The sequence below is a fragment of the Protopterus annectens genome, chromosome 2.part1 (assembly GCF_019279795.1).
Source record: "Protopterus annectens isolate FY-2018-M chromosome 2.part1, PAN1.0, whole genome shotgun sequence".
Classification (NCBI taxonomy): Eukaryota; Metazoa; Chordata; order Ceratodontiformes; family Protopteridae; genus Protopterus; species Protopterus annectens.
In genome coordinates, this window is record NC_056729.1 from 589,633,995 (window position 1) to 589,661,685 (window position 27,691).

A 27,691-nucleotide genomic window follows, 5' to 3' on the forward strand; every position below is an offset into this window, starting at 1 on the left:
GCTCCCAATTCTGGTTCAGAGCCCACTGTGCTGGTGCCAAGGAGATTGGTGGTTTCTTTGGATCCAGTGTTCCCTTCTCATCGAAGCAGGGGTGCCTTCAAAGCCATGAGGAGAGTTATGTCTCCTAAGACATCTATGACTTCAGGTCTGGCTACCTCCTCCCCAAAAGCGCCTGTGTCCACTTCTGATTCATAGATCCTTTTTAAGCATAGAGACCCAGAGCCTCAGGAAGCCCCATTGGGTGGCCCCTGCTCTTCCGAGACCTCAGCAGAAGTTCCCACTGATGAGATTCCCAGGAAGAGAATCTTAAGAGGAAACACTTAGACTCCTCACAGGAGTCTCTCACATCCAGTACCGACTTGGATGAATTAGAAGGAACCCCTCTGAGGATATCTCCTTTGCTGAGATATTAGAAATCCTTAGGCAGAGGGGTGACTGGCACTCCACCAACCCTACTGAAGATGAGTCAGTTCTCCTGAAGGCTTTCGGGTCTCAACCCTCCACTTCTTGGGTGCCTCTGCCCTTCGATGAGCTCATGGAGCTGGTCTCACGAAGGGCATGGGAGTCTCCAGACACCATGGAGCCTGTCCCTAGGAGGCCTAACAAATTTATTTCTGCCCCCCCAGAAAAAGTCCTTTCTTACCAAGGGAGTGCCAATTGATGCCATGGTGGTGGTGGCAGCCACCTAAAAGGAGATGTCGGAAACTTCTACCTCTATCCATCCTCCCAACAGAGATTCTAGGATCATGGATAGATACGGAAAATGCACGTATATTTCAGAGACTTTTGCCTTGCGTTCACTGAACTATCTCACTCATAAAATGAGTGAGATAGTTCACTGAACTATCTCACTCATTTTATGAGACTGCAAAGAGATCTGAAAGAGCTTGGAGATCCTCTTCAGGGTACAGTAGCTGCAGGAGCTTCAAACAAGGTCGCCTCCCAGCTTACTACCCTCAGTTTCATAGTGAACTCGTCCATGCATCTCATATTATATGCAGCTGATGGAACAAGTAAGGCAGCGGGTACAGGAATTGCTCTTAGGAGACATTCCTGGATGCGCTTGTGTTCCTTCGCGGAGCCCTTTAAGTCATCGTTTGTCAATACCCCTTTTGATGGCTCATCCCTTTTCGGGCCCAAAGTTAAGGAAACTTTGACCAGGTGTGAGCAGGAAGGAAAGACTCTGTCTGCCGTCGGAGTCCGTTTTCCCACCCCTACCAGACCCTACCCCAAGGGTCAAAGGGGAGGGAAGATGTGGTTCCGAAAAGCCCAAGGAGCCTTTCAGGACACACATGGTGAACCCCCATCTAAGGGCAGAGGAGGGGACAATAATGGAAGATGCTGCCCTTGCGGCAGAGGTGGTCCGCAAAACCAGGGAGACCGAGACCAGTTCTTTGGGAAGCCCTACCAGTACTCATGAAAGGAGGCCTGACTGTTCTACACTGGAGGCAGTCGGGGGTCACCTATCTTTGTATCCAGATGCCTGGTTCAAAATAACAAATGACAACTGGGTACAAAGTATAGTTTCCAGAGGATATTTCATTCCTTTCTCCACTCCCCCTCCATTGACAACAAAAATCCCAGACGTTCCACCCAGATACAGGGAACAAGCAACAGTAGAGGTCCAAGCATTGCTAAGAAAAAGAGTCATCCAATCAGTCCTAGCATACCAGACAGGATCTGGAACTTACTCAAGATTCTTTTTAGTTCCAAAAAAGACAGGGGACTGGAGACCTATATTGAACCTCAGCAGACCAAACAAATCTGTCAAGAAAGAGAAGTTCCAGATTGTCACGCTTCAGTCAATACTTCCCTTTTTTAGGGAAAGACAATTGGATGTGCTTGATAGATCTACAGGATGCGTACTACCATATAAAAATGGCCAGACCATCCAGGGATCATCTGCACTTCCAGCTGGGAGCCAATCATTACCAGTTTCAAGCCCTGCCCTTTGGTCTCACTACAGCCCCCAGAGTGTTCACCAAATGTATGGCAGTGGTCACGGCTCACATGAGGTGTTTAGGATTTCAGGTGTTTCCGATCTTAGGCAATTGGCTTCTCACCACTACCACCAGACATCAGCTACTACAAGCCAGGGACACCACTCTTACTCTCTGCAGTCAGTTGGGCATTACAGTAAATTCAGAAAAATCTACCTTGTTGCCATTGCAACATATCGTTTTTATTGAAGCAGAATTGGACACCACCACCACCACTTTGAAACTTCTAACAGAAAGAGTGCTACTACTTCATCAGCAGGTCCACAATATCATATCCAAAGACAAGGCTCCAGTATCAGAAGGGCTAAAATTGTTAGGCATGGTGGCAACTGCAATACTAGCGATACCGTTGGGTCGCATGCACATGCAGATTCTGCAATGACTGTTATTCACTCAATGGTCTTACCAAGAGCTCCCAATGTCTCATCTCATAATGATCACAGACACATGCAAAAAGGATCTTCAGTGGTGGTTAACGTCTCTTCATGTAACGATAGGTCATCCTTTGGTCCTACCCCCACCAGCGGCCACAGTGACCATGGATGCTTCCCTGATAGGGGGGAGGGGCATTTTCAGGGAAGAACAGCCCAAGGCACATGGACCGAACAGGGGACACATCTGCATATTAATGTCCTGGAGATGAGAGTGGTACTTTTGGCATTGCAGGACTCTCTTCCTCTGGGAACAATTGCAATTTAGACTGTTAGCATGTCGGTAGTCTTGTATTTGAACAAGCAAGGCGGAACCAGGTCCTATCCCCTTTGTCGCAAGACCCTAAGAGTATGGCAGTGGGCTACATCCACCCAGTGCTTTCTGTTAGCAACGCACATCCTGGGGAAGTCCAATATGATAGCAGACAAACTGAGCAGATCAATTTTGTTGCCTCATGAGTGGTCCCTCAAGAAAGAGATAGCGGAGAGAATTTTTTGCAGGTGGAGCCAACCTTGCTGCAACCTTTTTGCCAACCACATGAACAGAAAATGTAGAAGCTACTTTGCCCTGATTCCCCCTCCATGAGAAGCCCCAAGGACGCACTCCTACACAATTGGCCTCCAGGTCTCCTCTATGCATTCCCACCAGTTCCCTTGATACCCAAAGTATTGCAGAAAGCAAAAGCCCTGGGAAGGACCGTCATTCTGATAGCTCCTCATTGGCCTCATCAGATTTGGTTCCCCTTCCTTTGACTTCATCAGTTGGAAGACCCTTGGATTCTGGACCCAGGTCCAGATCTTATGACACATTTGTCTGTGGCTCTTCATCCCTCCCTTCAGTCCCTGACATTGACAGCTTGGCTGCTCCACTTCCCAACATAGCCAGGTTCCATAACCTCTCAAATGAAATGTAGCAGATACTGATATCTTCTCATAAGTCCTCTACTAGGAAGCTGTATCTTAGCAAATGGAAAATATTTTCTATATGGGCTTCTCAAAATAACATTGATCCCTACCAAGCCCCTATTGCCATCATATTAGAGTTCTTGACTATGCTTTCAATAAAAAAGCTGCAGCAGCAACAGTTCAGGTTCAACTTGCTTCTCTCTCTAATTTTCACCTTGGCTTTGAAGGATTAAACCATGAACTGGAATTCTATTCCAGAGCCGAGGGAGCCTCTGGTTATGAACCTGTCCCTCCAGCAAATAATAATGTCACACAAGCTATCTAAAGCCTTTCTCAAAGGGACTTTTCATCTCAGACCACCTGTAAAATCCCCTTATACCCCATGGAATCTAAATTTTATGCTATCACGCATTATTCTCCCACGTTTTGAACCAGCTTATCATGCGAGTTGAAATATTTGTCATGGAAGACTATCTTTTTAGTAGCCATCACTTCTGCCCATAGAGTGTCAGAGCTTCAGGCCTTGTCCATAAAGCCTCTTTATTTGATTTTCCACGCTGAGAGAGTGTCCCTGTGAACAAATCCTTCATTTGTACCCAAAGTTTGTACTGAGACTAACCTTAACCAGATTATAGATTTGCCAATGTTCATTTCCAAACACACCAACAGCTTAGAGTATATGCTGCACAAGCTTGATGTTCATAGACAGCTCAGATTTTACTTGGATAGAACAAAAGAGTTCAGAAAATCAGAACAGCTTTTTGTTCCCTTTTCAGATTCCAGAAAAGATATGCCAGTGGCAAAAACAACACTGTCTAAATGGTTATCTGATTGTATCACATTTGCTTATTCAGCTGCTAATATGCCCTTGCAACACAAAATTAAGGTTCATTCTACCAGAGCAGTGTCCACATCTTTTGCTTTTTCTGCTAGGCGTCCTATAGACATTTGTGCAGCAGCCACTTGGTCAAGACCTCATACCTTTATCACTCATTACAAAGTTGACAAGGCCTCCAGAGACAGGGCCTCCTTTGGGTCTACTGTCCTGAAAAACATACTCCCGTGAGCCACCTGAGAAAGATGGTGCTTGGGGCGCTACCCATCTGTAAGAATAAATGGCGAGATAGAACAACTTCACATGAAGAAGTTATGCGTTCCATGTCAGTTTGTCTCGCCTTCATTCTTACTTCCCACCCTCCAAGGTTTTTCGAGGACCGAGATACTAGTTTTATCCTGGTTGCTCAGTCTTTATATGGGTTTTCTTCTAAAGAGTGATAAGAATCGCAGATGGTATTATTATACGCAGCAAGCAAGATCTGAGGTAACTCTAGGTGCGTCATGGGATAGGGACTTGGCCTTGAGCTGTCTGTAAACCTCGAGCTTTGTAGTAGGCCAACTCTGGGCTCCGAACCCATCTGTAAGAATGAAGGTGAGATGAACAACTCACATGGAACGTTATGGTGAGTACATAACTTCTTTATTTAGCATTGTGGTATGTTGCTCTGATTGTAGTGCACAAGGTCCTGAGTTCAAGACTTGGCAGTGAAACACATGGTGGTAACACATTTCATTCTAGCAACTTTCCAAAATTATACAAGCAATGTTTAAAATGTGTTCCTGGTTTTTGCCCCCCCCCCCCCAGTTCAGGGGGACTCAGGTGCCATATTTTGTTTGTCTGTTCTTCAGTTTGCGTTTGAAATTTGGTATCCCACAATTCCATTGGAGTGGGTGGGGTTACATAATTATGTATGCAAAATGTATGTTAATCCGTGTACAGATTTGTACCTATTTTTCATGAGCCTTGTCCAGATTTTTGATGTTTCCAAGTTGAGAGGTATGGTCCAAATATTACTTTAGGTTTAAGGTTGACATAGTGGTTAAGGTGTTTACCTTACAGCACAAGGTGCAGTATTTGATTCTCAAATGGGGTAGTTGGCTAGGCTTAAAGTGGTCCATAAGAGCAGTTAGTCTAGTGCTAATCTATGAACCTATAATATGCATGAGTTTTGAAAGATTGCTGTTAAGCAAATGTTTTTTGATGATAACTCCAGAGCACAAAATGTTTAGCACAGTGACTTAAGCAACATAAAGTGAAAATGGTTGTTTCCAAATTTAGGAAGCTTGTAACAAGAAAAAATAACCAGAGATTCTGTATAGGTATTAGAGATATTTTGGAATTTTTTATGAACATTTATATAAAGCAGAGAAATGTGGAAATCAAGAAAGAAAGTTACTGAAATTTCTGACTGTGTTATAGTGATAAACATTGTGGAGCTTTTTGGGGTGTCAGATTATGTATACAGGGGATATAAAAAGTGTACACACCCCTGTTAAAATGCCAGGTTTTTGTGCTATAAAAAATGAGACCACCTTTAATGTGTCCTATAACCTGTACAATTCAATTGAAAAACAAACAAATCTGTTAGGGGAAAAATATAAAAATAAAAAACATACAATAAGCTGGTTGCATAAGTGTGCACACCCTTAAACTAATACTTTGTTGGAAGCACCTTTTGATTTAATTACAGCATTCAGTCTTCTTATGTAGGAGTCTATCAGCATGGCACATCTTGACTTGGCAATATTTGCCCACTCTTCCTTGCAAAAGCGCTCCAAATCTGTCAGATTGTGAGGGCATATCTTGTGCACAGCCCTCTCACCCCACAGATTTTCTATTGGATTTAGGTCTGGCCTCTGGATGGGCCATTCCAAAACTTTAATTTTCTTCTGGTGAAGCTATTCTTTTGTTGATTTGTATGTATGCTTGGGGTCATTGTCGTGTTGAAAGGTGAAATTCCTCTTCATCTTCAGCTTTCTAGCAGACTTGTGACGGTTTTTGGCCAGAAGTGACTGGTATCTGGTACTGTTCATAATTCCCTCCACCTTGATTAAAGCCCCAGTTCAAGCTGAAGAAAAGCAACCCCAAAGCATGATACAGCCACCACCATGCTTCACCATGGGGATGGTGTTCTTATAGCGATACAAAGTGTTGTTTTTGGGCCAAACGTACCTTTTGGAATTGTGGCCAAAAAGTTGAACCTTGGTCTCATCAGACCATAACACATTTTCCCATTCCCACATGCTTTTGCAGACTTGATGCATTGTTTTGCAAATTTTAGCCAGGCCTGGATGTTTTTCTGTGTAAGAAAAGGCTTCTGTCTTGCAACCCTACCCCATAGGCCAGACATATGGAGAATATGGGAGATTGTTGTCACGTGGAGTAGAAACCAGTAGTTGCCAAAAATTCCTGCAGCTCCTTCAGTGCTGCTGTAGGTCTCTTGGCAGCCTCCCTGATCAGTTTTTGTCTTGTCTTTTCATCAATTTTGGAGGGATGTCCAGTTCTGTGCAACATCACTGTTGCCCCATATTTTCTCCACTTTTTGATGACCGTCTTCACTGTGTTCCATGGTATATCCAATGCTGTGGAAATTTGTTTGTACGCTTCTCCTGACTGATACCTTTCAACAATGAGATCCCTTTGATGCTTTGAAGCTTTCTGCAAACTATGGCTTTTTCTATAGCAGGCAACTGAGTAAATGCCAGGAAAATCCTACTAGGACAGCTGAACTTTGTTTGCGGTTAATCAGAGTCTCTTTAATTGATGACTAGTGTGTACCCAAGAAGACTGAATGTTGTAAGTAAAGCAAAAGGCGCTTCAACAAAGTATTGGTTTAAGGGCATGCACACTTATACAACCAGCTCATTGTATGTTTTTTATATTTATATTTTTCCCTTAACAGATTTGTTTGTTTTTCAATTGAATTGTTCAGGTTATAGGGCACATTAAAAGTGGAAAAAGTTTTGAAATTATTTACTGTGGCCTCATTTTTTTTATATCACAAAAACCTGGCATTTTAATAGGGGTGTGTACACCTTTTATATTCACTGTAGCATAGCTGGTTGTCGCTTAGGCTATCCGGTAGGGTGTCACTTGTGAGTAGGTAAACTAAAAAGGTCTTCAATAACCACAAAAAGGAGCTTTTTGAAAACTTTAGTCTATAAAAAGATAACCCATAAAAAGATGAGCGTTTCTATCCCGTACCCTACAGGACTTCATCAGATAAAAAAATCAGTATTATACAACCATTTAAATATCCCGCCAAGCATCACATGATTACTAACATCCATGTCATTCTGCTCTTATTTAAAGCAATACCCATATCCTTTTAAAGGAGTAGTCAAAAATCATAAACACAAAATAAAAGTAAAAAATAATAAAATAGAATGTTAGCCGTTTATATATACAAAATGTATCTCATCAAGTTTGCTTAATCAGACAAACATTAAACCCACGTCATGTGTATGTAAAACACAGACAAAAACTCTCTTATCTACCTGAAGCTTTCAACTTTGAGAGACATGTAATAGAGCAGTAATCGTTCAGCCCTGGCCAATTATTGGTAATAAGAAACAGCTGCCAATATGATTCTCTCCTTTCAATGAAAAGTGGCCAAGGTCCTCCACTACTGTTTATTGGTATTCTTTCAAGAGCAATAGACTCAGTCATGCCCGGAATACTTTATAATATGTTTTGGTAAGGCATTTGTTGTTTTACCCTTCTTAATCTCATATGAATGCTCATATGTACATTCCTTGAGCATTTATTCAGTTTTCCCAATATAAAAACATTGGCGTAACTGGCATAAAGCCACATAAACCACCCCTTTAGTTGAAAAGTCAAGCTTACCCTGCACTTTAAAAATCTACCCTTTGATATCAAAATGTTTCCCAACCTTTATATGCTTACAGTAATGATAATGCCCTTATTTTCTCATAAAATTAGTATTAGTTACTACGTAATTAGTATGTGGATATTTTTCTAAAATATTCTTCAAGATGGCAACCTTTCTATAAACTAATATGGGTTTTTCATCATCTTTCTTGTTAATCACCATGTCTTCTCTAAGAATTGCCCTAAATTGATGTAAAAAAATTTCTGTAGAAAATAGCAATTCCATCTGCTTTTTTTGTTGGTTCTGTCTTTTCTAAGTGTGCTATGACTTAGTGGGAGTATTTCTGTAAGTTTGTTAATTGGTTTAACCAGGCTTCTGTGGCTAAGAAGAGAACAGGGGAGTAGTGGGTCATGCGGGCATGAACTTCTGTGATTATGTGACAGACACTTGTTAAGTTACTGTGTAGTATTTTAAGTCCCGGATGGTTGGAGAGGTAGCCTGTTACTGTTTCAGGATGTATAGTGGCTGGTTTGGGGAGATATGAGGTTAGTTGAGTGGGTCCAGAATTGGGATACATGTCCCTTCCCAGTATTATTGTCCAATCTGGTATGGAGACCAAAGTTCAGATGGAATTGCTGTCTACAAGAGGTGGTAGAACCATTTGATTACATATGTACAGAGACCATAGCTGACTGCAACTCCTGGCATGCTTGCCTGTTTCCCAGGGGAACAAATGGAGAATAGAGCTCTTGCTTACAGAAGAATCGGTATGTAGAGTGATCAGCAGGGCAAGGCTTGATGGTCATTGGAGGAGTGGCACAACATTCAAACATAAGGTTGGCCAGATTTTTAGGGCTAGAAAGTATAACTTTTACTCGGTTCTTTTTAAATAAATTTTGATAATTTTTATTAAGAAGTACAACAGACGTGAAAATACATGTGAGGAAATTATAAATGCCTACCTAAGGTATGCCTATAATAATGGTTCATTGGTTGGTACTAGGCTATCAGCCCTAGGGCCTATACAAACCTAGCCATAACGATTCTCTGACTATTTCTTCCCACACAATTTACTTCCTGGACCCCTGTCTAGCAGGGTGACTGACGTGATCCCCGGGGTGAATTTCCTTTCTCCCATCCAATCGTTAAGATTCCTTTTGAAGAGGGCCAAAGAGGCGCTCTGCTTGACATGTATGGGCAGTCTGTTCCAGAGTCTGGGGATTCTCTGGGTCAGGAACTGTGCCTACATATATATTTGTACACATATTTGTAAACATATAGTACTTTTAGATATTCAGTAGTACAGGTGTGTAAGGTGAGCATGTGCAGTCAAGTCTTTCATCAGTTTACTGTATTTTCTGTGACTCATATGAAATGCTGGTGACTTCACTGAAAAAGAGCCAGCAAAGTATGATGTCATTATATTTATCCAACTGCTAGTTCAGTTTATTTTAAACTCTTTTGACTTGCATGAAACCCTGACATCGTTCAGTGTGGGGGAGGGGGAGGTCAGCTGCATATATGAAAAGATAAATCCCTGACTATGACTCATGTGACCCAAAGTGATTAGTGACCTAGGCAGTGAAGGAACCAGTCTAGGTGGATGGTCAGTGCCAGCGCCCCCATCATGCACAGGGAAGGCGTCAGTCCAGCTCATGGAAGTGCTAGCATCATTTGGAGAACACGGGCACACCGTGTAGCAGTGTGGCCTGTCATGAGAACTTGGTTCTGCCAAGCTGTGTTCTCAAAGAAGCCTTCTATGCGGGGTGCACCTGAGGAAAGAGATGGATAATAGAGATTAGATCCTGTATTTGCAGCAACTCATACCAGCTACCATGGAAAGGACGTGGGCTGTTTATCAAAAACCCAAGTCTCTCTCATATGAAGGCTTGTCGGTACAGTTATCTACCCGATAGTCTGGACAACAGTGTGTGATTATTTTTGAAATATTTGTTTTGTTATATACTACAGTTTGGTAAATTATCATATTGTTGTATTAGCAATGTCGTTTTTCTCTTGGAGTTATCTTGCAAGGATTCCACTGAAAATGGGACTTCTGAGATAGACATTCCTAAAGTACATATAAAATAAGTAAATATTCTCCTGTGGAAGGAGAACACCCTCCCTAAGTGCAGCTTGGAATGGAGAATGAATTGCTCATTAGAGTATTAGGGAAGGCTTGATATTCAAGAAAGTCCACGAGAAAAGTGACTAACAAAAAAAGCCTTCAGCTTAGAGACGACCTGCAAGAGCTTAATTAAGGAATTGCGTCCAGCAAAGAGCTTATTCTATTTTGAGCTTTTGTGTCTCACATAGAATAACAGTGGCAGACTTCAGTGTGAGGGTGAGCAGCAAGGACTTAGATTAAATATGTCCAGTAAGTGGACGTATAGTTTATAGGACATGCGATTCCCAGATTGCTTGTCCTAGAGAAACTAATTGAAAAAATGGGTTGACATAATGGTTAAGGTCTTTACCTTACAGACACAAAGTACACAATTTGATTCTCACAAGGGGTAATTGGTGAGGCGTAAAATGGTCTATAAGGACAGTTAGCCTAATACTAATGTATGAATCTATCATAAACTGTTCTGTTTTGTAAATTTGTGTAACTGTAGAGACTGAATTTTTGAAGAGCATGTCATGTATGTATATAATGTGCGTGTGTGTCTGCGTGTGCGTGTGTGTGTGTGTGTGTGAAGCTTTTTATTACTTGAATTTAGTGCTGTTGTAGAGATTTATAAACACTAGAACTGTGTAGTATTTTGCTGCCATCTTCTGGCTTTATCTACTGCATTTGCGCAAGCTGCTTATTGAAGTATTTTGTATAAATGAAATAATCTCATAAATGGTCTCAGTTGTTATGGAAATAATAACCTCTGTACTTATAGAAGGCGTCTAGTTTTAACTCTTTGGTTTCACAAAAGTTCTAATTAAGATATTACATATGTTGATGGCTAATAGCCCTATTATATCCAAGCACCTTCACAGTGATTCCCTACTCTAAGTAATCTCCAACCTTCTCCAATGCAGAATTACTCATTTCCTTCCTAAAACTAAATAATCAAAAGAACCTATGTATCATAGTTATATATATATATATATATATATATATATATATATATATATATATATATATATATATATATCCCACCAGGCAATAACATTCCAGTTTTGGAAGACATCCTTGCCTGGACTGCCAACAACAAAGAATGAAACAATCATTCTAGGCGATGTCAATATTAACTGGTCAGATATCTCCAACAACAATACGTCCTTAGGCATAAACCTTCATACCTACACTCAGCTAATCTCGGATATCACTAGGCCAAACAAGCAATGTAGCAAAGGTACAATTCTAGATTGGATCATGGTATCAGACCCTAGAAATATCTCCACCTCAGGTATACTCCCAGATAGTATCAGTGACCACTCACCAGCTTTTATAGTACGCAAGTCCACCAATATACCAAACTTACACCAATACAAGTATACTAGAGATCTATCTAATTTCTCCCCCATAGCTCTCAACGAGGTATTGCACAACATCAACTGGAATCCCTTAAAATCTCTCCCCCTAAATGAAACAGTAGAGTCCTTTAACTCCATATTTCTCAGGATCCTTAATACTCTAGCCTCCCAAAGACAAAAAAAGAGTAAAAACTAATCATGCTAATTGGCTTACCTTGACCACAAAACAAATCATGGCCTCTAGAGACAAAGCCTGGAAATCCTGGCAAAAAAAAAAACCAAAACAGATTCCAACCTCTCTATACAAGCAACTTCGCAATCAAGCCAAAAGATTAGTTACTAAAAATAAAAAAAGAATACTTCCAAAGAATCCAAAATCAACATTGCCATAACCCAAAAATATTTTGGGGAGCAGTCAATGCCCTACTACAGCGTGGAACACACCATAATCCATCCCCAAACCCTGACAAAACACCCTCTGAGCTAGCCTCACTCTTTAACTCATACGTCATAGAAACCATCAGTAAACTTACTACCACCTTCCCTTCCACTGACGCAAATCCACCAAACAGCAATGTATCTAATCCCCCTTCCACTTCTATTCCTACTTTCTCTCTCTCTCCTATACCCACCTCCACTGTAAAAAAAAACTCCTTCACAAACTAAAACCTTGCACTAATGCCCCTGATAACATACCTGCTGAATTCTTACAACAATCAGCCTCATCAATAGCATATCCCATTAGCATCCTCATCAATAGATCTATCCAGGAATCACACATACCTGATATCTGGAATAAAGCATTTGTTCTCCCACTTCATAAAGGTGGCAAAAACTCTGACATTTCTAATTTCAAACCTATTGCCATACTTTCCCCATTTCAAAAATACTCGAAAAATGCATCCAAACTCAACTACTCAATCACCTAGTCACACAACAACTGCTCTCCCCCACACAGCATGGCTTTAGGCCAGAACATAGTACCAACACCGCCCTTATCTCATTTCTAGACACTGTTAACAGAGCCCGTGACTCTGGATCCATTGTATCTGCACTCTCGATCTCTCCAAAGCATTTGATACAGTCTCACACCCTCTCCTACTATTCAAACTATCCAACCTTAACCTATCTCCCTCTAATCTCCAGTGGTTCTGTGACTATCTTACCAACAGGCAACAGTCTACCATCTGGCAACACTGCTTCTTCCCGTTCATAAATACCAAAACAGGTGTACCCCAAGGATCCATATTAGGACCCCTCTTGTTCACTATATTTATCAATGACTACCATACTAGTCTTTCAAATTCTACTCTAATACAATATGCAGATGACTCCACTATCATCTGCTGCTCCAAAGTTTCCTCCCTACTACAACAACTTACCCAAGAAGCTTTTTCCTCCACTGAATCATGGATGTCCCAGAACCATCTAGCCCTAAACCCCAACAAAACCAAACTCCTAATCTTTACTCCAACCAAAAACTTCCCAATAAATAAATAAATCAGAACTCACTGTTCAGTCCCAAAACAACACTATCATAGACGTCATCCCCAACACTAAAATGCTTGGCGTCACCATTGATGACAACCTAACCTTTGACCTTCATATCCATAATAACATAAAAAAAAATCAGAAACTAGGATCCCTTTATAGACACAACCTCTGCCTTACTCCTCTGGCAAAAAAAACCTCTAACCTCAGTATACTTGCTCCCAACCCTCCTATATGGTGCACACATTCTTACAAATATACAATCCTCACTGAAAAACAAACTAAACTCATGCTACAACAAAATTGCCAAATTTGCCACTAATACCATGTTCTCCACCCATCATTGCACTACACTGCAAAAACTCAACGGGCTAGAACTCTCCCACCATCTATCATACCTACAACTTACCATCACCCACAAACTTATCTAGTTCCCTGATGCCTGTCCTTCCCTCACTAGTATACTGAACGTCTACCACCCAAACCGGCAACTTAGATCTGAAAATAAACTACTACTAAATGTCGACAAACCTAAGCTTTCCGCTGGTCATATGTTATACTCCTTTTCTGTCTCCAAACTATGGAACAGTCTTCCCCCTGCACTCATAGCAATCACTAATCCCGTTACCTTTAAAAACTCACTTAAATCTCATCTCACCACACAATGGATATGTTCCTGTACCTCTACAAACAACCCTAAAATCTGACCCCCCAACATACTATCACTGCTTCCCCCTATACCACTCTGCCATATATTTCTACTTCTCTCCCTTCCTATCCTTTCTCTGTTCTAACTATCACTGTTTCAGAATGTCAGCCTTTCTCACTGCCTTTCACCTCTTGAGATCTGTTACTCTCACTTCGTTGTATAAAATATACATAGTTGCTATGTCCCAAGTTGTCTATTATTACCTGTATCATTTATAATGTTGATTATATATGATTACTGTACTGTCTTTAAAATTTCTGTCTGTTCAAACAACTGTAAAGCTTTTTCTCCACACATAATTATTAATGTACTGTTTCTAATTTTACTGTTTATATAACTGTGGAGCTTTTCTCCCCGGGCCTCCATTGAAAAATGGGTTTGTCAGGCCCAGTGGACTTTCCCGGTAATCAAATGCAATAAATAAATAAATAAATAAATAATGGCATTAATACCTTGTGAAAATGAGAGGTACTGCTACTGGCCAGATTTGGTTCTTCAGATACCGTCTAGATCAGATTTGTGTACATATGAATCCTAGGTGTTACATTACCAGAGTCGTGTTATTTTTATGGTCACATGTAATGCAAATGAACAGGCCATTTATGAAATATTTTCTGCAAATAAATGTTATAACCAGTCCAGACTATAATGAGAATAGTAATAATCTGTATACTTGTAGAAAACATTAATTTATAACTTCTCATTTGAACAAAAGTATTATTTCAGTTAATACATAGTTTGATGGCTAAAGGTGTCTGGAACAGTCATGCTGTTGTGTATCTTCAGATAGCTGCTTGATGAGATAAGAGTTGTATGATCATTTGCAAAATCTTAAAACTGCACTGGCCAAGAGGATGTGGTCCACATTCAACAATCTTAAGGTAAGGATATAATTCTCCACTGGTTATACAGTTTGCACTTCAAAACTCTGGTAACATTCATTCATTCCCTCATTCATTTTCCGATTACCCACTAAGTCTAATTTAGGGTCACCAGGGAGCCAGAGCCTGTTTCAGCACTTAATGTGTGCAAAGCAAAGGAACTAATCCAGCACAGATCATCAACCCATCACAGTATTCACACATTAACTTATTTTGCACACTTAAAGGTAATTTGGAGAAATGCCAGTTCACCTATAGGACATTTTTGTGCTGTGCTAGTGTGCTCTAATAACATTCCATGTCCATTCAGCTAGATGATCCTCAGCCAGCCCACCTGCCTAGACTTTATGCCCTTGTATGCCTTATTGTCATTGCCAACACCTTTTGTACTGTACCATTCAGTTTCATAGTGGTTTCCATTGTTGAGATCAGATTGATGTTCATCGTGTTTCACTGTTGCAGTCATGACTGTAGGGTTCTCCCCTGCCGGTAGGCAGCCCCCAGTCGGCCAGAATCCCAAAGTCTGGGTCCAAGGCCGGGCTGTTCAACCATGCTCCTGACATCAGAGCGCGTGAGGTAGTATGCCTATCTGACCAGTCTTTCTCCAGTCTTTTCTTGCCTTAGCGTGATAGCAGTTCAAAAGCAGAAGTGCTGACTCCTGACTCTGACTTTTTTTTCTGATAAACTCTCTTTTTTCAAAATTGACAACAAAAAAACCAAGAAGAAGGTTGGTTTTGATGTGGTTTTAAGAGGTTACAAATTCCATACCTTGCCATACAAGCGGATGGCCAGACAGGCCAGATCAACATGGACATCATCTTTACACCAGTTGGCACCTTTTGCCATGGAATGCCATTAAGGAATGAGATAGAAACTGGTCCACTTTTCAGATTTCAAGGCTTTTTTAAGGTTTACCTATGGTAAAACATCATGGAGACTCATGGAGACCCATTCTGGATCTGAACACCTTCTGAACACCTTTCTAGAGATTCCGATTCCAACCTTACTCTACAGCAACCACTTGCATGCATGTCCAATGTGGATGGATGGGAGGGATTTAAAGGAGGCATATTTACAGGATCTATCAGGCAGGATCGCAGGTTCAGAGGAGGTTCAAGGCACTTTCAATTCTCTTTCATACTTCTCGGTGTCTTTTCATTGTCTACTGCCCCAAGGGTCTTCACCAAATGCCTGGCTCAGAGTAGCTACTCAAATTTACCCCTCCATTAAATTTTTACCCCAGATCTGGACGATTTCAAAATTCAGTTTAGCAAGGATGTCTTACCCACAGCTTAAGTAGACAGCAAGGATGTAACCCTTGGACATCTAGAATTTGAAATCAAAAAAAAAAGTTTTTGGACAACACCATTACATAAGTGCTCTTCTTGGACAACTCTCACACATGATAACTTTTCTGGGTGCTTGACAGCACAAAACAATTACAGCTGGCTTCAGCTTTCAAAACCAACTTACACTTAACTTCACTATCTGCAAGGAAATTCCTTTAGGCTTTGGTATCATATGCCCTCCTGCATCCCAGGCTTTGGGTTACATGACACAAATACATCCTATACGCAAAACAGTATGGTAGTACACATGAGGAAAATACAGTGACACCTAAATCAAATATGGTCTCCTTCCCATCAGGGCATAGGACATAAAGGATTCTCTGTCCTGCCTCCTCTAAAAAAAACCACTCAGGATCCTCCCTCCGCGCTCTGCCACCTTCAGAGGGAAACCCCACCGCCTGGGAATTGATTTTTGGGCGCACCTGTCCATCTCAGGGCAGGAATGCTTAATCAGAAGCAAAAACACCTAGCTCAGGAGAAAGTATTAAAGTTTCAAGCTCTTTTACAACCAGGACAGTTACTAATACGGACAGACAACACCATCTCTATACAACATCTGACAACAACTTTTTTTACTATTAGGACTCTTTGCAGAACAGGCAGACAATCATGGAGTTATGTGGTAGGCTCCAGCCATCTATCTAACATAGCTCTCCTTCTTTGCAGATTTCACAAGAACAGTTATGGTGCATAAACAAACCTTCGATCTAAGACAGTCTGAGCAGAAACCTTCTGGGAAACAAAAGTCAGGACCTTGACAGTCTGAGCAGAAGGATGCTCGATCCACACCCATCCCACTGACACCAACATATTTTTGATGATAGACTCTTCCACAGATCCTCTTGAAGACTCCTTTGCATTCCATTTCAATCAACCTCTCTCGAATTTGCTCTTATTCAGAGTTTCTTCTTCCATCCTCCTTAAGCCTTAATCTTCTGTCAGCCAGAATCCAACATTTCCTCTCGATATGCCTTTCCTTGGTATGCCAAATCTTCCATATCCAAATTTGAAGATAAAACAGGTTTGTCCCAACCCAAACCTTTTGCTGGCTCTCCAAACCTTCTGTCCCAACATCAGGTGCCTCTAAAAAACCTCAGTCTGGGAGCCTCTCTGGCCCAACTAATCCAGGGCCTTGATTTCTTCTTCAACATTTCCCCAGGTTTTACACTCTCAGTAGTTTTCTGACGTTTCTTCTCGGCCACTAAAATCAGGCTCTTGAAAATGGAAAGATTTTGTTCCTTTGTCAGCATGATGTGATTTCTTGATCTCTTCTCGCTTCTATTTACTTTGAACTTTACTTTACTGAATGATCTTCCTTTGTTCCTGTTGTTCTCTTCAGGTCTCTTACATGTTCCTTAGTTTCTTAAAGCTTACCCTTATGTATGAGCACGTGGGAGGAGGGCCGATCACTGAAGCTCTCTTTACTCAAGATAATCTGCACATGTGTAATATTCTTTTGGGGGCATCACACTGATGGGCTTGGCTTCTGAAGGCATTGATTGAAAAAGGCATACGATTACTTTATCAAACAGTTGGAGTGCACATTATGTTTACCTCAAATTACTGTGATCTCCAGCTTACCCTGGAGTGATTTGCTGCCATATGTGATGTGACTGAAATAAAATCAGCACCACCAAATCTGAGAACTTAATTGCCTCTGAGAAAAGAATGGGTTGCCTTCTGTACTTGACATGGAGAGAAGCTCACTTAGGTGGAGCAATGTTAGTATCTTGGGAGTCTTTATGAAGGTAGAGAATATCAAGAAATTGACTAACATATGGGTGTAGTGGCAGTGGTATTGTGGGTGTTTTACTGGACTGTGGTGGGGAAATAGGAGCTTTATCACATGATGAAGCTTGTAGCTTACTTGTCATTCTCTGTTCCCATCCTCACCTGTGGTCCTGAACTTTCAGTAGTGACCAAGAGGATGAGATGAATCCAAGTGGCAGAAACATAGCCACTAGTGCAAGGGGAAAGCAACTGCGAGATCTATTGTGATGCTTATCAGGGATAACAGCTGCAGATGGATGCTTGGCCAGCTGGGTTAGTCCCACTAGGCCAGTGTCCTCTTTTCAAGGGAGACCCAATGTGATATTCAAACTGACCAGGGGAAATTTGGCCAGGATACCAGGGAACTTCCCTGCTCTTCTTTCTGATAAGTGCCATAAGATCTTTTACTGGCACCAAAGATACTGCCAACTCAAGCAGATGAGATTTTTGATTTAACATCTTATCCCAAGAATGGCACATTCAGGAGTACACCACCCCCACACCCACACACTTTTATGTTGCACTGCAGTATCTGTGTTATAAAGGGTTAAAATGAAATTGCAAGTGTCCTAGAAGGTTAGTGTATGTGTCTGCAACAGCATAAGTGGAAACATGGAAAAGTACAAAATGTTGTTTCATTTCCTGAGCCCGAGGCAGCATTCTTTCTAAATCACATGGTAATCACATATTACAGTACAAATCTGATCCAGTGGCAGCCACACTTCCCCCATGCCTTAGAGCTGTAGCTGCAACTGTCCAGTTAGTTGATGTGGCAGCAGCTCTTACTCTGGGTCATGTTACTTTTGTTGCAGTTCCACACGCTGTTAATGCTTTGTTATTAAAGACTAAAACACAACATCTTTCTGCCTCTAGACTTTCCAAATATGAGCTAGCTCTACTTCTAATCCTTCTTTGCAAATTATTAGATACCCTCCATTGGATCCAGCCTCCATCCCTGCTACTGATGAAGGTGAAATTTGTGATTGTGTTTTTGCTGTCAACAATGTGCTTCCTCCTAGACCTGATCTCCAAGATACTCGTCTGCAGTAACCTGACTTAATTTTGTTCATTGATGGATTGTGCATGAGAAGTGAAGATGGACAATTGACAGCCGCTTTTGCGGTCTGTAGAATTGATCAAGTATTATTGACTGGACAGGAGCAGGGAAATGTTTCAGCTGAAGTAGCTGAATTAGTAGCTATTACTGAAGCGTACAAACTAGCAGAGGGAAAGACTGTTACCGTGTACAGTGATTTCAGATATGCTTGTGGAGTTGTTCATGATTTTGGAAACCTTTGGAGAGAAAGAGGTTATTTAACCTCTGCAGGGACAAAAATTAAAAATTCAGCTTTTGTAAATGAGTTATCAGATGCCCTGCTTCTCCCTAGGGACATAGCTGTTGTTAAATGTGCTGCTTATAGGTTAGATATCTCATTTGAATCTGTAGGAAATACCTTTGCTGATGTAGCGGTAAGGCAGACTATGTTATTAAATCCTGTTCAGGCTTCTTTTTTGGTGCCTTTTTAAGTTGAACATGTACTGTAACCTTTCAGGAAGTGTTGTCTTTTCAGAACCAAGCTAATGACTCTGAAGGGTAAGGTGGATCTGTGATGGCTGCTGTCATTCCCCAGACTCACTTGATACCATTTGGCTGGAAGGTTAGGAGCATCACAAACTTTTTTACCGCAGTTAACACGGGCTTACCATTTGCCTTCCCATCTGGGGAAAAATGATTTAGTAAGACAAATTTTGACTTACTGGTATGCCCCTTACACTTGAGAAGTTATTCAGCATCTTGTAAATACATATAATATATGTCTTTCATTTAATATTTCTAAATCTGTGACTGTTCCTACACAGCATATTAAAAAACCATGGGGACCTTTTTGTTGTATATGGTGTGATTTTATAGAATTACTAATGTGTGCAAGGTTTAAATATGTACTGGTTTGATTGATGTTTGTTTATGGTTGGGTAGAAGCATACCCATGCATAAAAAATTATGTGGCCTCAATAGCCAAGAAACTCTTGTATGAGTTTATACCCCATTTTGGGGTACCATGTTGTATTCAGTCAGATAGAGGTACTCCTTTTACGAGTTAGATTATGCAACAAATTTGCAAAGCTCTAAATATTCAAAACCAGTATCACTGTCCACACAGACCTCAGGCTTCAGGCATAGTAGAAAGAATGAATCAAACTTTGAAAACCAAGTTAGCAAAACTTGCTGCAGAAATGTGTCTAAATGGCCAGAGGCTTTACCTTTAGTGTTATTTACTATCTGCAGTGCAATCAGTGCACCTAGAAAGCTCTCCCCTCATGAACTCCTTATGGGACATCTTATGAGGATGCCAACCATACCCCTACCTGCAAATCTTGATCTGCCAGTAGTTGATGAAACAATGCGTACTTATTGTAAACAATTTATTTCTGTTCTGGAGCATATTCATTCTTAGGTAATCTCCTCCCAGCTCCAGCCTGATCCTGATGCTAATGCAAGAGACTGGGTGTTTGTTCTTTCCTCCTCCTGATGACATACCCTCCAGCCTCAGTGGAAAGGTCCTTTCTTGGTGTCTTTGTCACAGCTATGTTGAAAAGTCTCCAACATAGATCCATATTTCCCATGTCCATAAAGCAGTGCTAAATGAGGGAAGCCAACCAATTCACTTCACCCTACAGTCTCCAGCCTTGTCTGATGATGAAACAGTTTTCTCTTGTACCAGAAGAAAAAACAGAGAGACTGGAAACAGAACCAATGACTGATTCTGTTAGGACATCAGAAGGGGACATTTTCTCTGAGTCAGCTGACCAGGTGCTGTTTGGCACTAAACTGCAACAGCAACCTATATGGAGTGTGTTTGGAGTACAGCAGTGAGCTATTTATCGCAAAACAAATTTGTGCCTGGACATTTTTGAAAACCCACTTCAACTCCGCACATCTCAGCATTCATGTCTGATTGTTGCTGTGATGACTTCAGTTGTTATTTTTGTTCTACTACTACATTTCCTGATCTCTGCTGAAACTGTAAGTACCGTTCTATTTCTTAACAAAAAAAAAAAACTTTTAATAAAATCTAACAGAAATCAGAAGATTAAAAAAAGGCATAGCAAAATTAATTTAAAATGGGTGGCAAAAGCCAAACACACTCTGGCTAGGCTTATAAATGCCCTAGGGCAGATAGCCTAGTATGAACCTATGAACCTATGACATCTAAATTTCAATACATTTCACGCTATTAAATAGATATGTTAAGACTCTAAATGTAACTGTTTGGTATGTGCCCACATAACTACTGACTATCATGGAAGCATCCCATTGTTTCCAGTACCTGTAAATGAAGCTGATATGGGGACAGCTTTTTCACCAGTAGTACTAAGTAAGAATGCAAATGCCTCATGGCATAATGTCACATCATTTAATAAAATTGCTGAACTTAATCTTTCGGTGACTGTTAACGGTTATACTTGCTATGCGAAAAATAGAACTGTGGAGGTTTGTCAGAGCAAATGTAACATTACTCAAAGAATGCACAGTGGAAGTTTAGTAAAAGGAATAGTCATGCTGAAAGACTTTTATTATATTTGTATCAGTCTTGCATATCCCTGGCTGCCAGCAAACTGGTCGGGGTGTTGCTATATTGGGAGAGGAGTTCTAGCCATTCGATGTATAGATACCCTGCCCATTGGGAAAATTCGTACTAATTAGACTGTAAAAAAATCCGATTGGAAAGGTTGATGCTTCATTGATCTGTCATCAAGAGTTAGAACAAGCAGTTTTTAAAGGACTTTCCCATATGGATCTTGGAGATGATGTTATTTCTGGGGCTGGTATGTTACCTGCTTATGGGACTGTAAAATCATTTTGGGAGCTGATAAAGCTCACCAAGTTATTAGAAGTATTAAGTAATGAAATGTTTGAAACTGTTAATTCGATAACTCTAGAACTGAGTGCCATACATTCAGTAGTACTGCAAAATCGAATGGCACTTGATTTCGTACTTGCGTTAAAGGGAGGTACTTGCGTGCTCGTGCACAAGAAATGCTGTTTGTTTATTCCTGATAATGAACATGCAATACGTAGTCATTGGAAATCATCTAAAAAGTGACTAAGTAGATAGTTTACAATGGGCTTGGCTAACCAGTTTGTTTTCAGCATGGGGAGGCAGTGTGTGGAAATTTATTATGCTTATTGCTATTATTATGATTGTGTTTTTGCTTTTATTTTTATGTAAAGCTTTAATCAGAGTGATTGCATCTCGATGAAACCAATTGTTACAGAATTTGAAGTGCCATTTACAAAAAGTGTAACTTAAAGTCAAATAGCAGGTGAAAATGAAGAGTTAGTTTTTGAAGATTTTGGAAAAATGTATGGTAATATATTTAAAGTGTAAAGGATGTTTTATGATATGTGTGTGATGCTTTCTCAGCATCAGATAAGAGATTGTAAAGGGTTGAAATGAAATTGTAAGTGTCCTAGAAGGTTAGTGTATGTGTTTGCAACAGCATAAGTGGAAACGTGAAAAAGTGCTGAATGTTAAGTTTCATTTCCTGAGCCTGAGGCAGAATTCTTTCTAAATCACATGGTAAAAAGAAACTTATTTCATAGTAAGCTAAAAATGTACATAAGTTGCACATCTATTTTTACTAAAACTAACATATTTTTGTTTGATATTTAGTAATGGTCTGAAGAATAAACTATATTATGAACTGTGTTAGTTCGCATTTTTCTGTTAGACACTAGCAGTGGTATGAGTGATAAAGGTGTTAAAGTTTAACTATAAAAAGACCACAAATTATTTTGTTCAGGGAGACATGACTTCATGAGTACAGTTTCCCACACATGTTTTTTTTTTAATAAATTGTATTTTAATCTGAGAATGACTGAAGTTTATTTTATTATTGTTAAACCTTAACAGTATCAAGGTACGTGATGTGGGAGAGAACCCACAGCTTTCTGATCTTTCAGCACCAAAGGTAATTGCGCTACCTGTTGAAATACTGACAATGATTGACCCTTCATCTGTGAGAATTAGTTATAAATAAAGGTTGCTGGAGGAACTTCCAGTGTTTTTTAAACATGTTATTTCGTAATGGCACCAGGTATTTTAGGAGAGGTGTTAAGTGACTGGGAGGAATATGATGCAGTATTTTATACTCCTACACTTAATGTCTCTTCAGTTTCCCTGTATTCTTTCCCATATTTCTGAAACAGGATATATCTTAACATCACTAACAGTGTCATTATCTTTAAGTCATTTTGTATGAGTACTGTACACCTCTTGGTTCGTCCCATTCACAAAGACAGTACTGGTGATAACCCTGAGAATTGATCTCCCATCTCCCTCCTATCATTCGCCAGTCATGAGTTCATCATTGATAAATGTATGGAGTCCACTGCCTCTTCCATTGTTCTAATGCTTTAAAATGGCTTCAAAACAAACTAATGTCCAGAATGGTGTTGTGTACATTCTGGTTTTTTTGGTATTATTTCCATACTGAACTTGGAGTGTACAGTAGAAACAGTACTTGGAAATTTCACTAAGGTATTTGACATTGCATAACATCATCTACTGTTGAACAGTCATCCTGCATTCTCTAGCCCATGCCTTCCCATAACAGAGGAGTGTTTGTTACTCATCCCTCCCTTTCCTACCTGAGACTCTTTCAATAGTTCATTTCCAAATGCTGGATATTTGCCATGAAGGCAAGCAGAGTGTCCTTTTGATACCAGGGAATTATCATTCCGTATGCTGTAGTGCCATGCATCCCAGTTAACTCTGCTACCTCATTTGCCTCTTCTTCACAGTTTTCAAGGTTCATAATGAATCTGATTGGAAGGAGTATTAACAGATGTAGACTGCAGTATTACTGGTCTGACTGGCTAACTGTTTTTCTTTTAGCATCAGTTCATGTCTTTTAAGCAACAGAATTCAGCCACTGTAACTGCTACATTCAGATGTATTGTTAAACTAATAATTTATTTTCTAATTTTGTGAACATAATTAATAGTATTATTCTGTGCTACCCTAAGGTTTATTTTCCAAACTTGGGTTGGATGTGCATTGATGCTACGGATCCAAACAAAGGGAACTGGCTTCGGTATGTGAATTGGGCTGGCTCGTCTGAGAAGCAGAATCTTTTTCCACTGGAAGTCAACAGGGCCATTTACTACAAAACTTTCAAGGTAGCTGGATATATGTGCTGACTAATAAAATGTAATTACTTTATATCATTTGTCTTCCCCTTTATCAGGATATTGCTATATTAGGTGAAGGTTTAAGTATACTTTATATCTTTGGTATATAATCCTTGTTCAGCATTAAGTTTTACACCACATGTGTTTATTCTGTTTTCTGCATCTAGTTTGGCTTATAGAATAACATATTGCTTAAAACTGAATTCATGTCTACTTTTTCTTAGTTTATTTTCTGAGTTTTTCTAGCCATTGCTTTTAAGCCTAGGCATATTAGTACCTAATATTTCTAGTCATCGTCTACTTTCGACTGTTCCCGTTAGGGGTCGCCACACCGGATCATCTGTTTCCATTTCTTCCTGTCCTCTGCATCTTGTTCTGTTACACCAGCCACCTGCATGTCCTCCCTCACCACATCCATAAACCTTATCTTAGGCCTTCCTCTTTTCCTGTTACCTGGTAGCTTCATCCTTAGCATCTTTTTCCCAATACACTCAGCATCTCTCCTCAGCACATGTCCAAACCAATGTAATCTTGCCTCTCTGGCTTTGTCTCCAAACCTTCCAACCTGGGCTGACCCTCTAATATAGTTATTCCTGATCCTGTCCACCCTTGTCACACCCAGTGCAAATCTTAACATCTTTAACTCTGTCACAGCCAGCTCTAACTCCTGCCTTTTTGTCAGTGCCACTGTCTCCAACCCATATAACATAGCTGGTCTGACTACCCTCTTGTAGACCTTCCCTTTCACTCTTACTGGTACTTGTCTGTCACAAATCACTCCTGACACTCTTCCCCACCCACTCCATCCTGCCTGTACTCTCTTCTTCACCTCTCTTCCACACTCACCATTACTCTGAACTATTGATCCCAAGTATTTAAACTCATCCACCTTTACCACCTGTACTCCTTGCATCCTCACCATTCCTCTATACTCCCTCTCACTCACACACATATTCTGTCTTATATTTCTAGTAATGCTAATAAATGTTCTTAGTGAATTTTGATGCCGGTTGCATGTTTTGAACTGGAAGATTGGAATGAAAAGTAAGTCACGCAAAATAATATACCTTTAAAGTATAGTAAGCATAGTTAAGAAAACAGTTAATAATTATTCTGTTACTTATTTTATGCCCGTTTTACCATTCTGAGTTCAGTACAGTAAATTCTAAGCTGTTGCCTTGCTTGTTACTGATATGACATAAATTAGTTATATTTGCCTGTAGGTGGTGACTTTTTACCTTATGCTTTTTATTCTGGTTTCAGAAGTTCTAGATCAAATGATTCAACATTTTTTCCTCAGTATAATCCTTTATTTGAACACTATCTCTTATGTGACTTTCTTTGTTCTCTCCCACCATACCATTTGCTTGCCCCAAAACTGTGCTAATCCTGAAGTCAATAACAGACACCGTGCAAAGCTCTAACAGATTTTTTTTGGGGGGTGGGGGGCTTAGAGGGAAGAATAGGAAACAAATTCAGCAATGTCCCAATTGTAACCTTTAGTTCTCATCATGATTAAACAATATTGGGTGAATATGAGGGCTGGACATCTGTCCAAGCTCTGATAATTGTTTGGTTAACTTGCATTTGGTAAATGGATTTTCAAAGTCCTGTCAAAGTTTATATTTCTTTTGCTAACTTTCATACAACAGTACAGTACTAAGCCAGTTGTATTAAGCCTGGCAAACGTTGAGCCTTCCCCTAATCAGACATAGCATATTCACTCACTTAGTATCAGGGCAAATGTTTTCTGGAGGAGTGTTGTTCAGACTGGCATCCCTATAGTAACATTCGCAGTGGTTCTACCCCCAGGTGGAGGGGCATGCGATCCTTATCACTGTGGAAGCCCACAATGCCTTCCTAGTGCAAGTGCACACCTGCACATAAAGGCATGCATCAAGTAGTAGCTTGTTGAGCCCAACATCCATCCCCCCAGGCCTTGTATTTGCATTGCTGCCCCTCCTCCAGAAGCTTGTCACAGTTCAAGACCAGCTCTGCTCCATCCTCTACCCCAAAGATAGGCATGCCAATTCCTCCCCTACCTGCTCTGTAAGGCACCCAGTTCACTAATAAAACTCTGGTTCCTAGGCTATAGTCAGGGCTTCATTCCTCTGTGCAACTGAAGCTAGCTATTGTATCCAGTATTTTTATAATTACTCATTATTACAAGCAGTATTAAGTACATGTAAAGGGTGGCAAGAACTTTTAAGTGTGTCTGCTTAAAGGTATATCTATGACTAGGTATGTTATGATCCTGTGATTCCTTGTCTGGCCTTGTTCACGTGTTTCTGTATTCCACTACAATACAGTTTCCAGAAGTGGTTTTAGAACTTTGCTTTCTTGCACTGACTGTTATTAAATAATATTTTGATGACATATTTGTAAAATCTTATGAAGATGGAAACAAAGTCATAACATCGGCTGCAATTAAGCAGTCTGATATAGATATATGAGCAGACAGTGCTGTCAGTATTTTAAAACATCTGTTGTGTTTCACGTTTAATTATATGTCATCAAAATGAAAGGCTACATCATTAACATGTATGTGATGTGATGTGGGATTTCACACTTCTGGTAGCCTGCACACATCAATACATTCCAAAGCATTTTCTAAGAAATCAGCTTAAAAAGCATAGTACAAAGAAATGCAAATATTTTAAGAACAATGAAAGATATTACAGTGGTACAAACTGAAATGTTATCAGTAAAGTCTTCTTTGCATTGAAAGTCAATACAGCCACAATATGTATATCAGTACTATAATACATTACTATGCATACAAACCCAGAATTATATTTTTTCTAATGTTTCACAAACAAATTGGCATAGCTTGGAAACTCTACACACACACACATATATATATATATATATATATATATATATGTATATATAGATGTGTATATATATATATATATATATATATATATATATATATATATATATAGATATATATATATATATATATATATATATATATATATATATAGATATATATTTTATAGATATGTATGTATTATAGGTTCATAGGTAGGTACTAGGCTATCTACCCGAGGGCATTTGTAAGCCTAGCCAGAGTGTGTCAGCTTTTGCCGCTCCATTGATTAATTAACTGAGCCTCTGTCAAGAAGAGCCAATGAAGTGATCCCAAGGGTGTATTTTCTGTTACCCATCCACTCATCAAGGTTTCTGTTGAAGAGTGTTAGTGAGGGGCTCTGCCTAATGTAGTTAGGAATTTTGTTCCAAAGCATGGGGAGTCTCTGTGACAGGAATCTATCCCTCCAGCATGTTCTATTTATTTGTTGTGGCAAAGTTTAGCTCACTAGAGCGAGTGGCTTGCAGTGACTTGGATTTCTTTAGGTGGAGCATGTCCATCAATTCTGAGTTGGACATGGCTTTGTAAGTCAGGCAGAGATCACCTCTGAGTAAGCGATATGCCACTGAGTACAGTCAGAGTTTTTCCAGTCAGGCTGCATAGGACATATATTTGAGGCCAGTAATCCTCTTGGTGAGGTACTTTTGTGGTCCTTCCAGCTGTTGGATGTGTCTTGTGAGGTACATCCCAAATGGGGATTTGTACTCTTATGATGGGTCTGATGAGTGACGAGTAGAGGGGCACTATAACCTCTTTATTTCTAGATGCGTACCCTTTAGTAATTAGATAGGCTACATAGAAGGATTTCCTAACTAACTTTGGCAATATGATTGTCAAAGGAGAGAGTACTATCTACCTGGGTCCCCAGATCTTTTATTATTAAGGGGGCTGCCACATATGCGGTAATTCATGGGTGTTTTGTTTTTCCCAAACGGGATGACT

The 27,691-nt window shown here is 40.1% G+C and overlaps 1 protein-coding gene across 1 annotated transcript in view; it reads left to right on the forward strand.

Moving 5' to 3' along the window:
• The window catches only part of LOC122794868 (PR domain zinc finger protein 2-like), a 993,012-nt gene that overhangs the window by 224,326 nt on the left and 740,995 nt on the right, over window positions 1–27,691 (forward strand). The window contains exon 3 of the mRNA XM_044063467.1: window positions 23,713–23,865. Within this exon, the coding sequence (XP_043919402.1) occupies window positions 23,713–23,865 (153 nt within the window). The remainder of the gene's footprint in view (window positions 1–23,712; window positions 23,866–27,691) is intronic.